This window comes from Chiroxiphia lanceolata, chromosome 5 (assembly GCF_009829145.1).
Source record: "Chiroxiphia lanceolata isolate bChiLan1 chromosome 5, bChiLan1.pri, whole genome shotgun sequence".
Classification (NCBI taxonomy): Eukaryota; Metazoa; Chordata; class Aves; order Passeriformes; family Pipridae; genus Chiroxiphia; species Chiroxiphia lanceolata.
The window spans coordinates 8574039-8587487 of NC_045641.1; the positions used below are offsets into that span (position 1 = coordinate 8574039).

At 38.6% G+C, this 13449-nt stretch overlaps 1 protein-coding gene across 4 annotated transcripts in view; it reads left to right on the plus strand.

Annotated features, from left to right (window-relative positions):
• SEMA3D (semaphorin 3D) overlaps positions 1-13449 on the plus strand; it is a 139279-nt gene that overhangs the window by 77690 nt on the left and 48140 nt on the right. For all 4 annotated transcript variants that reach the window (XM_032688655.1, XM_032688657.1, XM_032688656.1 and 1 more), the window contains exons 6-8: positions 1805-1898; positions 5081-5209; positions 11207-11349. In XM_032688655.1, the coding sequence (XP_032544546.1) occupies positions 1805-1898; positions 5081-5209; positions 11207-11349 (366 nt within the window). The remainder of the gene's footprint in view (positions 1-1804; positions 1899-5080; positions 5210-11206; positions 11350-13449) is intronic.

Sequence of the window (13449 nt, forward strand, 5' to 3'; positions counted from 1 at the left end):
AAGTCACTGCCAAGACTTCTCTTGGCCGGTGAAGAAGAGGCTTGGCCCGGTTGGTGCTGTTAGCCACAGCTCTCCAAGGGATGTTCTTTTCTTTGAAAGCTTTGCCTGAAGTGAAAGCAGGAGGTTAATTCTGTGAGAATGCCTGGTAGTGTCCATTAGTTTGTCTGGGGGAAGTTTGAAATATTTGATGTTGATCTATAACTCCCTCAGTCCCTTGAGTACTGCTGGGCTTGCAGACAGCCTCTTCACATATGATAAGGCAAGGGTTCTCTGAGCTCAGGATTGCAAAAAGAAAGGAGAATGGGACACTGCGGTATCACTGTCAGAAAAAAAAGTTCTTAATTTTTAATTTAGTTCTGTGTTGTAGCGGGCTCACTTCAGTAGCCTGAGAATTTAGTTTGCTTGATATTCCACAGGTGTGGGAAGGTAACAAGGGTTGTTCAATGATTAAATTTTTCTTCGTATGAGCTGGGATTGCTGGAGGAAATGGAATTTATGTTCACAGATTGCAATTGATTTTTCTTTTCTCTTAAGGAACTTAATTATTCAATATCCTGAGCTTTGTCTTCTGAGCCTAGAGAGTTTAGGAGGCACCTCAATAAAATAGAAAGGCTTGGTCATTTATAATCTGATGTGCATTAAAAATTAATTGAATTTATGTATTGTGAAGTCTAATCCTATGTGGCCATCTTTGGACATAGTTTCCTGTCATCTGTACTCTCCAGGCCTCTTGCAAGGCAAAAGTGTAGAAATGAACAATTAAAATGATTTCACTCTTTTTAAAGTAATTGTTTAAATCGTGAAGATGTTTTAATTTTTTTTTTAAACTAGCTTCAAAAGTTTTGTCTCTACAGTAGACATTAAACCCACATTGATTTGATTCCTGGACACTATTGAGATTTTAAATATCACTTTAGGTAGGGAAGTATGTTAAAAGCACTTCTGCAGGCAAACTTCCTTCTCTTACTGGGAGCAGAATTCTGAAGGTCAGGTCTCTATACCTGCAGAGGCTTTACTTTACTCTTCTGAGCTATCAATTTACCTTCAGCAGGACTCTGTATGGGTTTCAGGTTAAGTGTACTTCCAGGAAAGTAATGAAAGGGATAAGTAAAAGAGTCCTTGTTGGCAATTTAAAACTATAGTAAAAGTTCAAATTAATGCCTAGAGGAATTGAATTGTTGATTGCCCACTGAAAACATCAAGAATAATTTTTAAATAATTTATTTTCTTTATCTTCCTCCATGTCCTTGTTTTGCAACCCAGGAACTAATCGCACTGGAATGGGGAACTACCAGGAAGGATCTATTCTGATACCTTTTTTATCATTAGTCTTGTTAAAAATAACAAGAGAGAGAAAATGCTGCTTTCATTTAAAAAGGGCTGAACTGTGTCTGCTGTGAACATTATTCAGCAGTCCCTGGAGAAATTTCAGAGTCAGACAGAATCCCTTCGGGGTCTCCCGTTGCAACACAGTCTATCAGCACTTTTCCAAATAGAAGCTAGTGCCTTTTAAGTACAATCCAGCTTTTAATTTGAGTAGAAGTGAACAATGAATCTTTTTATCCTGAAAATAATTGTAGTTTTTTTAGATTTGTCTTTCACTATAGAGTGACCAGGATACAGTAAAACAATGAGTGAAAAACGTCCAGATATAAAACAGAGACACAGACTGTAAACATCAATGCTGAGAGGGCAGAGGCATGATCTAACACACCTTCACTTTGTGTGTTAGCAGAACAGGTTGTCTAAGTGACTTTTTCTCTCTAGAGGCACACCAGGATAATCAATATGTGTTTATTCTTAGGAAATGGTGTTCCATCTGGATACTCAGAGCTTGGAGTCTGGCAGGTTGAAATGCCCTTTTGATCCTCAGCAGCCATTTGCCTCAGTGATGGCAGGTAAGAAACCATCAGAGCCAGGTGCTCCTCCCAGATGTGTGATGGCTTTGGATGGGAGCCCAGGGTCACAGGGTCAACAGATGGCATTGCTGGAGCATCTCTGGCACTGGTCATGTTTCCAGTGCTGGTTTGTGCTTTCAGAGCTGAGGAAGCCTTCAGACACCAAAGAGCTGGGGAGGTAGCAATACAAACAGAGGCATTAGAACGGCTGTGAAGCCTCTGTCAACTGGGTAGGAAGGCTGTTTCACCCTCACCCAGTCATTGCTCCTTTAAGTAGACAACAAAAAAACCCACATGGACAGAGAATGTTTGAAGCCCTTCTGGGCCTCTTTCTGCAATTATCAATATGTTCTGCCCTTTGAAGTCTGCTGACATCCACTATTTCCATAAATACATTTTTGAGGTTTCTATTTACTCGAGTAGCCACTTCTGAAGCTGGGAGCCGAGGAAGAAGATAGTGCAATCTGCCTGCTGCGTGCATCGCAGCGCTGTGTGGTCTGACATCGGGGCCAAGGAATGTCAGCCTGACCTCCACATTTCAAATCACTATGAGAGCTACTTTTGTCATGGTTTGGTTCATAGCTTTGGACAATTTTCATTTAACTTGTCCGTCAAGCATATGAATACAAGATAAGAGTGAAGCACCATGACGTTTTCATTTGCAGCCAAAGAGCAGTGGTGACAGTGCTTTGAAGTACCGGTCACCCTGCGTTATAAAAAGAATATGACTAATGTTCAGTCTTTATTCTCAGATAATAAGATAGATGATTTGTGATTCTGACCCTACAGATGGGGCAGGACTTCCTTTATTAAAAACAATAGATTAAAGCCAGTGATTATTCTTCTCAGAGACCCCTAGTACTGTTTAATGACCATGAAGTCTATTTTTAAAATGGGATTCTAGAAACTTTAACTTTTTTTTAGCTTTTTAAAATTTTTTTTCAATGCAATAAAACTCTCTGATTTATTACAGCATTGCCTAATTTCAGTAGCACTCTAGTGCTTTGACTGTTCTACTAAGTCTTGTGAAATGAAGAAGCTTCTGTCTTTTAGCTACCTAAGACATGAACTTTGCTACATAAGAATTTTTGGGTGAGATAAAACTAATGGTCAGGGTGTTCTAGTATCCTTTCTTTAACTGTGCCTGGTGTCAAGTGCTTCACAATAATGTACAAGGAGCACTGTAAAGAGTTACAAGGCCTGACCAGAGAATGTGGTTTTGGTCTATCTTTGGATGCTTACTTTATTCCCAAATGTGCTAAGAGAGCAGTATAATTAATGGATAAGATTCTGCCCTGGAACTCAGGGGAGATCATTTCCCATCTCTGCTACTGATGAGAGGAGTAGCCCTTGACATATCACTTCTCTCTCTCTAGTGTTATTTATCTGCCAAATCACAATAAAGATGACTATGATCCTTCAGAAAACTTAGATGTTTATGAGCTAAATAATATCTGATTATATTTTCAGTCACATGTAAGTTAATACAGCTGAGTAATTTTCATTCTTTGGAGAAATAGCTAATCTCTCTTTGAGTACTACATGACATTTCTCCCCAAATAAATTCCACAGATAAATTAAAAAAAACTAGTGTTTTTGACTGAAAAATCACCTGCTCATCATCCATCCTCTATTACAAGCTACCACTCACCAAAACTGTCCAGGACATGTCTGAAACTTGGAATGAGAGATACCAAAAGCCGAAAGAAGTGCTGAAAATGCCTTGTCAGCAGAGCCTAAGCAAGGATGGAGAATTTCTGTTAGCCCTTCAGATTTATCGATCACTGAGTGCCTGTCAGTTAGCAAACACCAATTACCCTACCCATTTCTCATTATGACAAATACCTTTCAGAATGCACTATTGTTTCTTTACAAAGGCGACATGCTGTCTGAAAGATGTGCTTTCCAAAACTGTCATGGAAAGAATAAAGAAGTAACAATAATAATGAGGTAAAAAGAAAGATGATAGATCTTTTTAGGACAAATAAAATGCTTGTAGATCATGGGTTGTGGGTTGGCTTGTTGTTTCTTTTTTTTCCCCTTGATCTTATTTTTTTAAGTGCATTTACATCTTTCACAAATGAAAGAACAAACATCTATGTTGAATGGTATTTATTCTGCATTCACTCTCAACAAAGGCTTCTCTCTAAAAGATCTTGTGAAATGTTTTCACCCTGGATTATCAGAAAACCTGGAGAAGGAACTCTTGGAAGGGGATTCTTATGTATCATATAGCTTTTTATATGATTATAATTTATGAATACAAACTTTTTTCATTTTATTAACTCTAGGGATTTATTGTTGCAAATCATTAAACAGAAAAAAAAAATCCCTCTTCCAACCAATACAGCTATCTTGTTATTTTACAGGGGAAAAAAAGAGTATTGCAAAATGTACTGTGTGGTAAAAAAAAAAATAATCACAGTGATACTGTTTCTTTGCTTCTTTTTGAAAAGTACTAATATCTGAAGGGAAACAGAAAATATTGTGCATTTCTTAGGGTTTGCATTGCCCACAAAGCTGGCAGAAGAGTAAATAGTGACTGCAATTGAAGCAGGCACATGGCACTGTGTTATAGGTGTAGTTTCTTTGTGAGGCAAATTCTGGCTGCCTTGTTCAAGGAAAATACATCATTTATTTTAGCAAGACCACTCTCTGTGTAAAGATGATGATAATTTGGGTCTGTAGCCACATTCCTGATGTTACCACGTTAAATAGTTGCAAAGAATTCCCATGGTGCCTGAATTCCTCTTCATGAATTAAGTGTTGGATGGACACCCCTACACCAGAAATGGGCCAAGCTGCAAAGTTCCCATGGGATTGCATCCATCATGGTTTTCTAGCTCAAGCCCAGGAGCAGCAAAGCCATTGGGGCCATGGCAAGCCTGGGACACAAGGATGGATAGATGGTCATGTCCTCACCACAGCCCCCAGGTCCATGGGGCAGGGTGTCCAGATTGTCTGTGTCTTTGTACCCTTAGAGCCCAGTACCCACTAAAGGCCAGAGAATTTACTTTTCTAAGGACCCCAAACCACATAAAAATATAAGTCAGTAATACTTTAAAATTAAATTAGTTCATAGGCCAATTACACACAGGTGTTGTTCACCCAAAAAAAGCATAAACAGTTTTAATTTTGTTTGCCCCACAGCTGTAGAAACCCTATTTCTTTTTTATTTGCAGATGAGTATCTTTATGCTGGAACAGCTTCTGATTTCCTTGGCAAAGACACTGCTCTAACACGTTCTCTGGGTCCTTCTCACGACCACCATTACATCAGAACTGACATTTCTGAACATTACTGGCTTACTGGTAAGATCCCAAACATATGCTGTTGTCATTTGCATTGTTCCTGCCCCTCTGAAGTTAATAGCTCCTTTCTTATATAAATATGTGTCCAGTAACTACAAATATAGATATTGTATCATGATATCTTTGGATTACATAGGCTTTTTTAAAATAAGCTCAGTGGAACAAAAATGCACTTGAGAAAAGTCACAGAGGTGAAAATGCTAATTAAGGAAAGAGTAGGAGCATAAGACCTAATCATACTTTCCGTCTTTGATCTCTACATCTGTATATAGTCCTGTTAAGTGGAGTAATATCATGACTTAAATGCTTCTATTTCCAGTCTTGTTGCTATATTTTTTTTTAAAACCTTTTTTTCCGATCACTGGTTAAAAGCTGTTCCGTACAGCATGTTGAAATGACAGACTAGAAATTCCACGTTTTTAGGTAGGAGGTCTTTTTTTTTTTCTTTTCCTTTTTTTGAGGGGGTGAAACACCCTTTGTTGCTGTGAGGATCACTTTAAAACCACTAAGGGCACACAAAAATAGCTTCCCAAGTAAAACACTGCTTTTTCTTACCCGTTAAAAAACATTCTGAGCTAGTAAACCCTCTAAAAAACTGGCTGCATTTGCACCCAGCCAGTCTCAAACCACACACAGAGTAACATGGAAAACTTCACTCACAAGCTAACCCTGCTCAATTAAAGCATCTCCCTCTTAGCCGTCAGCTGTCTTTAAAGATGTGGCAACACTGGCCCTGGTTCAGGATGCCTGTGTAACTGTTATGGGTGTATTGTAAAGCCAGGGCCTGCTGACCACAGGGTTAAGTTGTCTTCCCAGCAGACAACTTCTGAAGAAGATAATTTTGCGTCTTAACTCTTTGAGGCCTCAAATAGAGGAAATGTTCTTTTTTTTTTTTAATTAATTATTTTTCCCTACCTCTTCTCTTTCTTCTTCTATACTGTTGCCTTACATTTCTGTCTAGATGTAACTTCATAATCCCAAAATTTCTGCTGTGAGATGAGGAGACAAAGGAAAAAGCACTTAAAGGAATTATTAACTTTCCAAATAGTAGCAATATTTTGGACAGCTAGAAAAATATCACATCTGACTCTGCTCACCTATCCCACTTTCATCTCCTGTGCTCAAAACCTTTCTTGTCCCACCTCTCCTATCTCCTGTCTCATTTTCACACACCACTTGTGCAATGCAGACCAGCAATGGCCTGTAAGTTATATGGACCAGGATGATGGGTCCTTCCAGCAGGCAGTTCTCTAATTAGCCTTGCAACTGCATATCCAGTTTTATCACTGATGGCCCGCAGATGCTCAGTGTGGAAGCATGTCTGCATAGCTGCTTTCCTAAGGGATGCAATAATATGCTTAAAAAAAAAATATTAACTGAATTTACTGTGGTTTGGCCCTGAGGAGCATCTGGTGTTATCATTAGTATAGATCCACCTTGATGAGCATTACAGGGTTCGGTTCCCAGCCCAAAGGAACTTACAGCTTAAATATCCAGTCCTAAACATTTCTTTATGTTATTATTGTTACTTCACAAGCAGTTTAAGGCAAGAGAACAGTACAAGAAAACAGAATAAACTATAGGTTCGAGAACTGTTCATGTGTTTTAGTTTGGAGGCTGGGTGGGGGGTGTCTGCCTTTCTTCTTTAGATTGATTCATGATTTATTCTGTTTTCACTTAAAGCGTCTGTATTCATGAAAGTTTTCTAAGGAGCATAGTATATTAATATGTCTGGGTTTGAAAAACAGCTTTAGTGTGCTAGACTGTGAGGTGAAAATTACCCCACACTATATAAACACTGAAGACCCCATATATTCTTCAGGTTTACCTTGTTTCCAGCCATATAAAAACCTACAACCACACTTTGTCTAAGACTTCACATACACAATCCATGCAGTGTTATACTAAGAGGCATAGATATAAACTAGGTGCTTTTAATATTTTGAAACAGACCTTTTAAGGCTGGAGAAAATTTTGAGTGCAACTCGAAATGACGGAATCATTTCTGCACTAAGCCATAGGGTGGCCAATATATTTGTAGTTTATTGTGTAATGTTACCAATTACATACTTTTGTACTTGCTGTTGATATTGGTATAAGGAAAACATTTACTTGATTTCAAGTTTCAAACTCCCATCTCATCTAAATCCCATCTTCCCTAAATCTACCACCCATTTACCAACCATGTGTTAGACCTCCAGGAAAAGTTGTACATGCTTGAATAATTGTACAATTAGAAATAAATGATTTCCAGGCATGACTCATGTTTTACTTAGGATAAGCATAAAATATATAGCTTGTTTTTTTCCAGAGGGCCAAGGAAATTTTGCTATAACGCACCTTAATATTTTTAAAGTTTAGTCTTATTCTGTTTCTGGAAACAGAATTATCCTTTCCTGAGGGAAGGGAGGGAAAGACAAAGCATAAGGGAAAAATGCGTGGGATACCTTCCAGTTCCTTGCAGGGCATCTCTATCTTGACTAATTAAGACATGCCTTAATCTCAGTGACTGAATAGCAGCTCCACAGAGGAGAAAAGGAGGAAGGCAGCTAATCTTTCCCATGACTCACGCTCACACATGCTCACACTCCTGCACGCGGTGGCAGAGGGGATGCTGCCTCTGCTCAGACGTCAGCCCTTCTCCCGCAGAGCTGGAATCAGGCGTTCCCACAGCCACTGACTGGAGCTGCCTCTCCTGTGGCTGTGGCAGGGGATGAGGCAAGTGGGGCTGGTGGCCCCTCTCCGGATGGCAAAGCCACCCACTGGAACCAGTCTGCCGTGCTTCAGCCCAGTGGGCAGAGGAGAGCATCCCGTGGCAGGATACCCGAGCACTACACACAGGCATGCACTAAACAGCTGCACATTCCTCCCTCCATAGGAAGCTAAGGCCATAGCTGGAACGAGGGTTTCCCTGAACTATATTAATCTCTACTTTTTCTTTTTCCTTCTCATTTTTTTATAGCAATATAGTAGTCTTTTCCATGGCAAAGAATTGCAGGCAATGATTTCTTTATATCCTGTGAACTTTGGATGGGATTCAGCACCCTTAGCTCTAAAAGGCAAAAAGCTTGCATCCTATCTGAGCTCAATGCTTTCACTTGTCTCTGTAATTTACTGAGAGAGGTGACACTTCCAGAGGGTGACTCACCCCTCCTATTGCAGGAATCCGTCTTAAAATAAGATTATTCATTTGTCCCTCCCTGAGAGAGGACCTGGCTGAATACTGGTTAGGAGTTTGACTTCTTGGTGATTATGATAATTGAGGTGAGCAATAGCCTTTGCATTTTATCGTGCCATGTATTTCTGCCAGCTCAGCTACACAGACCTTCTGCCTTCCACCGTTTTGGGTTGCTTTTTCATTTCTTCATGTTCTGGGATAGCTAATCCATTACTGCCTTCTTTTTCTGAGGTCTAACTTGTCCATAGGTCTCACTGAGGCACACATGGTTGCACTGTATACAATTACCGCTGGTTTTAGAAGGGTGTGACAGCCAGCAGGTAACCAACAGCACACATGGCCACTCCAGCCAACCCTACAGTGAAGGACCAGGTGTATCAACTTTTCCCACTAGGCCACATTAGCATGTTTAAAAAAGCACGAGGAACACCTGTACCATCTATCGTCAGAGTTCATGATGCCTGTAATCCCCTATTTGGTTGCATACAATCCAGTCATGAAATTAATATGTGGGAAAATATTGGGGGGAAGCAATTGGGGGGGAGGAACAATTCTGTGTATGGGAAAACAAATAGTGGTTTAAAATCATTGTCATTCGTTTCCCATGCAAAGAATCCAAAAGCCTAATTCACAGTTAGTTTAAATACACTTTTATATGTCAAATGGATGGGTTAGAAAAGATCAGACAAAGATCTCATTTGCAGAACATAGTGTGCTTTTCAGATCATAATCTCTTCCATTAAATTGTTTTCACTTTCTGTGTCTTCATATCTCTTACAGTGTATTTTTGTTTGGATTTAACTTTCAACTTCAGTGTTTTCAATTGTGATTTAAAATTGTTAAATATTTGTGTTCCTTTAATTTGTTAAAGATTCTTCTAAATGTATTCCAGGAACTGGTATTGAGACATTTGTTTTTGCATTTGGCCTGCCAAAGAAAGCAATGAAATTTAATTTAAAAAACCCCATACATTCAGTGTTTTGTTCTATGAATGTGGATTACAGAGAAAAAAAAAAAGGATGTGAATTCCAAAAGCATGGTATAGGAGTATTTCACAGGTTTTCCTATTAAATGGCTATTTAGCTAACTGCATATTTAAGAAACCATACTGCAAAAATACTTATGTATTTATTCATGCTTAGAGATCTAATCTTCAAAGTAGCCTTACAGGCCCTGAGGAGTAATTGAATATTTTCCTCAGGCTCATTTAGAAATCCTAGCTTAAATTTATAGATCTTGATGCCTGCATCATTTCATTTTTCCTGCTGACACCATTCTCTAGTGTCAGAAAGGTCTAAAATGCAAGCAGCACTGTGGCTATTTTGACTCATAAATTTACTCTTCTGTCTCGAAGGTGCATGTTGAGCACTTTAATACATCCCATTCTGTCTCAGGCCTTTGACTGAGAACTTTTGAATCAAGAACTCTCTTTCTTTCCTGTGTGTACTGTAGAGTTCATGGTGAAAATTCCTCCAGGCTAATATAAAGTAACAATCATTATGAAAAGGACAAAGGCATGAAGATACATTGAAAGCTGATAATACTATTCCCTCCATATCACCAGTATGCTCTGTTTGCTCTGCATTCTTACACCACCCTCCTTATTGCTTTCTACTCCAGCCTACCTGATAATGAGGGACAAAGACTGTGTATTTTATTGCTGAAAGAATGTATTTTAGAGTCAAGGGTCTCTTTGCACTGTATTTGTATAACCACTTCTGTTTAAAGAAAAACATCATTGATCCAAGTGCTCTCAGAAGAGCTCATCTATTGTAGCACACTGGGGAATGTCTTAAAAATCACTGCCCCAAGTACTTGGTTCACTTGTGCAAGACAGTGTTGTTGCCTGCTCTGTTAGAGTCAGGGACCCTCAAATAACTTTAATTTCTGATTTTAGTGCAAAATTTAAAGGAAGAAGAAACAAACAAAAAAACCTGCACAAAACACCAAAACCCCTCAAGTAGTGAGCAGGTAGAGCAGGATTGGAGACCATGGGAGCTGAGAAGGACAGCAAAGAGCATCTTGGACCAGTAAGATGCAGACACCCAAGCTTGCTCTAGAGTAGGTCAGAAATAATACAATGGCCCAGCATGTCAAGACAAGGCACTTTTTGGAAAAAGCAGATGTAAATAACCCAAACAAACCATTACATCGATATAGCTAATCTGTTTTCATCCACAAGGAATTGTGTGCTCAGTCAGTTTTGGAGCTTGCTGTGCTAACTGGGGAAGCCCAACGTGGCTCTGTATTGGATTTGGTATATATAATCAGGAAGATTGTTATATCATAGATATGTAGGAAACTTTTACGTTAAGAAGTTTTCATTTGTATAACATATTTAATCCCATAGGTTGACAAAGGTTTTTTCATTCCTTTGCAAGTTACCTCTAGTAACAGTAGTGTATTTCTGTATTCATAACTGCTAAAATGCTAATTAAATGAATTTAAATTCTACCAGGTGATTTCAGAAAATCTCCTTAGCTTCATATTGGTAGCAAGAGCAGTAAAGTAGATTTGTGTAAGCAATATTTTGTACTGAGAGTTATCCTATTTTCAAACTTAGAATGATAACCAGTGCTGCGTATTTATGCAAGTGGTAGTGAGATATGTACACAAAAACATCACATTAAGAGTAATTACTTACAAGTCCATGACTATGTTTTTTCTTGCAGTTAGTAAGGAATCTGCCACTAAATGTCTGTATAGTGATATTTTTGTTTCACTGGAAGATGCAACATAAGTGCAGAGATATTTAATCGCAAGTACTAAGGCTTGTCTTCATATTTTTAACACCTCCCCCTTTTTTTTTTAATTTCTAGGAGCAAAATTCATTGGAACTTTTCCTATCCCAGATACCTATAACCCAGATGATGATAAAATCTACTTCTTTTTTCGAGAAATATCACAAGATAGTGGCACATCTGACAAGACAATCCTTTCCAGAGTTGGGAGAGTATGCAAGGTGAGAACTCTATCTTGTTTTTTTATGTAAAGAAAAAAACCAAAGTTTAGTTTGTTTCTGTGAGAAATCTGTTTTCCTTTGTTACACAATGAGCCATCATAATAATTTTTCTGAAAATAGATTACTAATACCATCTGAATTTACCTTCCAAAAAATAGGCTTTATATTGACTTGTGTATCTCTTTTTAAAAAGCTAATATACTTATAAATTATAATCCTGTGTCCAAATGATAAAGTACTGACCTTCAGAGATGCAACAGTGACCTCCTTTGTTTCATGAGCTTTCAGTGAGGATTGATGTGTCAAAGTGTACATGGTGGCAGGGTATTTGGGTTTTCATGGAAAGTGCCCACTGAATGTGTGGATATACAAGCCCATCCCTTCAGCCTAGCCCTGTACATCATTCCTGGGCAGTACTGAAAGCTGGGGTCAGTCATTTGTTTCTGCACATTCCTGCTAATCAGCTGGGGTGAAGGGAGGCTAAAAATGTATATAGTTTCTGAGCTACACCCACATCTGCCTGGAGGTTTCCTCCCTTGGGAAGAAGTACGGTCCTTGACCCATTGACCAGTAGGAGCCAGACCCCCAGTCTGCTGCAGTGTAAAAGTTCATTTGGCTGGTGCCTGGTCTCCTTTAAATGATTGATCCCTTCACTTTCTCTTTCATTATGCTTGGGTTTACCCCTTATAGAAGATTTCTGCCCCTATGGTATATGCAGACTCAGGCCTTCATGAGCTGCACCCTTTTTGGAGAAGCATCTCTGTCTAGGGCAGAAGCCTCCTCAAATGGTAATGAGAAGAAAAAACAGTTCCTGCATATGAAGACAGCAGTGTAGTTTGCTGTTCAAGGGCTGGTTTTGCTGAGGTCTTCTTCCCAGAGTGGTAGAAGGGTCTAATGTCTTGCGTGTCAGACATGCTCTCTATCCACTCCCTCTTCCCTTGGGATATTCTGTAGGAATAGAAGCAGTCATTATAAGTGCTCCCATCCTGCCATCAGGTCCTCAGTGAATCCAGATACCCAGGAATAATTAGTAAAAGTCAGGCAAATGGGACTTAAAAGCTGTCTTCATATTAATATATATAAGCTTTGAGCAAATATTTATCTCGTGATGAACTAGATATCAGCAACACCATCACAGCAGTCACATGAGCAGCTACATTTCTATGATATTTTGTTCAGAATCATTGACTTTCATTTTCTGAGCAATGTGATTCTGCTGGCAGTGAAAATTATCTTCTTGAGAAACTTGAATATTAGTAAATTACCAAAATCAATAAGTTGTTTGCGATCTGCAATAAGATGTGTCTGGGAGAAGAGCACTCATTCAGCTAGTGGACACATGCTTAAGAGTGGACACACGTATGAGTATGTAAATCTACAAGTGCTCTGCAGTCCAGCAAACTCCAAACTCCAGCTGAAATTTCAGTGACCACAACCACTTCACACTTCTGTCCTTGACCTGAAGTGTTAAGAAAACAAAAACCTCATTCATAAATCAGTTCTCTAGTAGCTTTTTAGCCAGACGAAAGAGTGGATAATCTTTAGTTGGGTATTTCACAGCAGTGTGATTAATAGCAGAATGGAAACGCAAACATATAGGATTTGCTGCTAGACATGGCATTTGCTGATTATGAGAAAGCACTTAATGCATTAGGAGAAATTGATAAACAACATTTTAAGCCAAGGCACATGAGAGAGTATAGCAAACTAAGACATATTAGCTAGAGATCTCCAGCATCCTTTACCTAGAGAAAAAAAGAGATATCATAATAAAAGTATATATATCGTAAGGAAATCCTAATGTCTATGTATAACGATACCTCAAATAAGACTGAATTTGTAGAGTATTTCATGTTAATGGGAAAAAAATTTATGATTTTATTTTTAATAGCCAAAGCAAAACAATGAAAACTGACAAGCCAGGTGATTGATATTAGTTGTTTTGCACTGTCTTTGTTTACTGAGCACTTCCCACTGGTTGTAGAATTCTTTTGATAATCCAGACTCCAGTTTTTATGTACATTTATTTTCACTACCTTCAAATAAAAAAATATATAATGCTAATTATTATAATTATAGTAGACTTATTTTGGATATTTA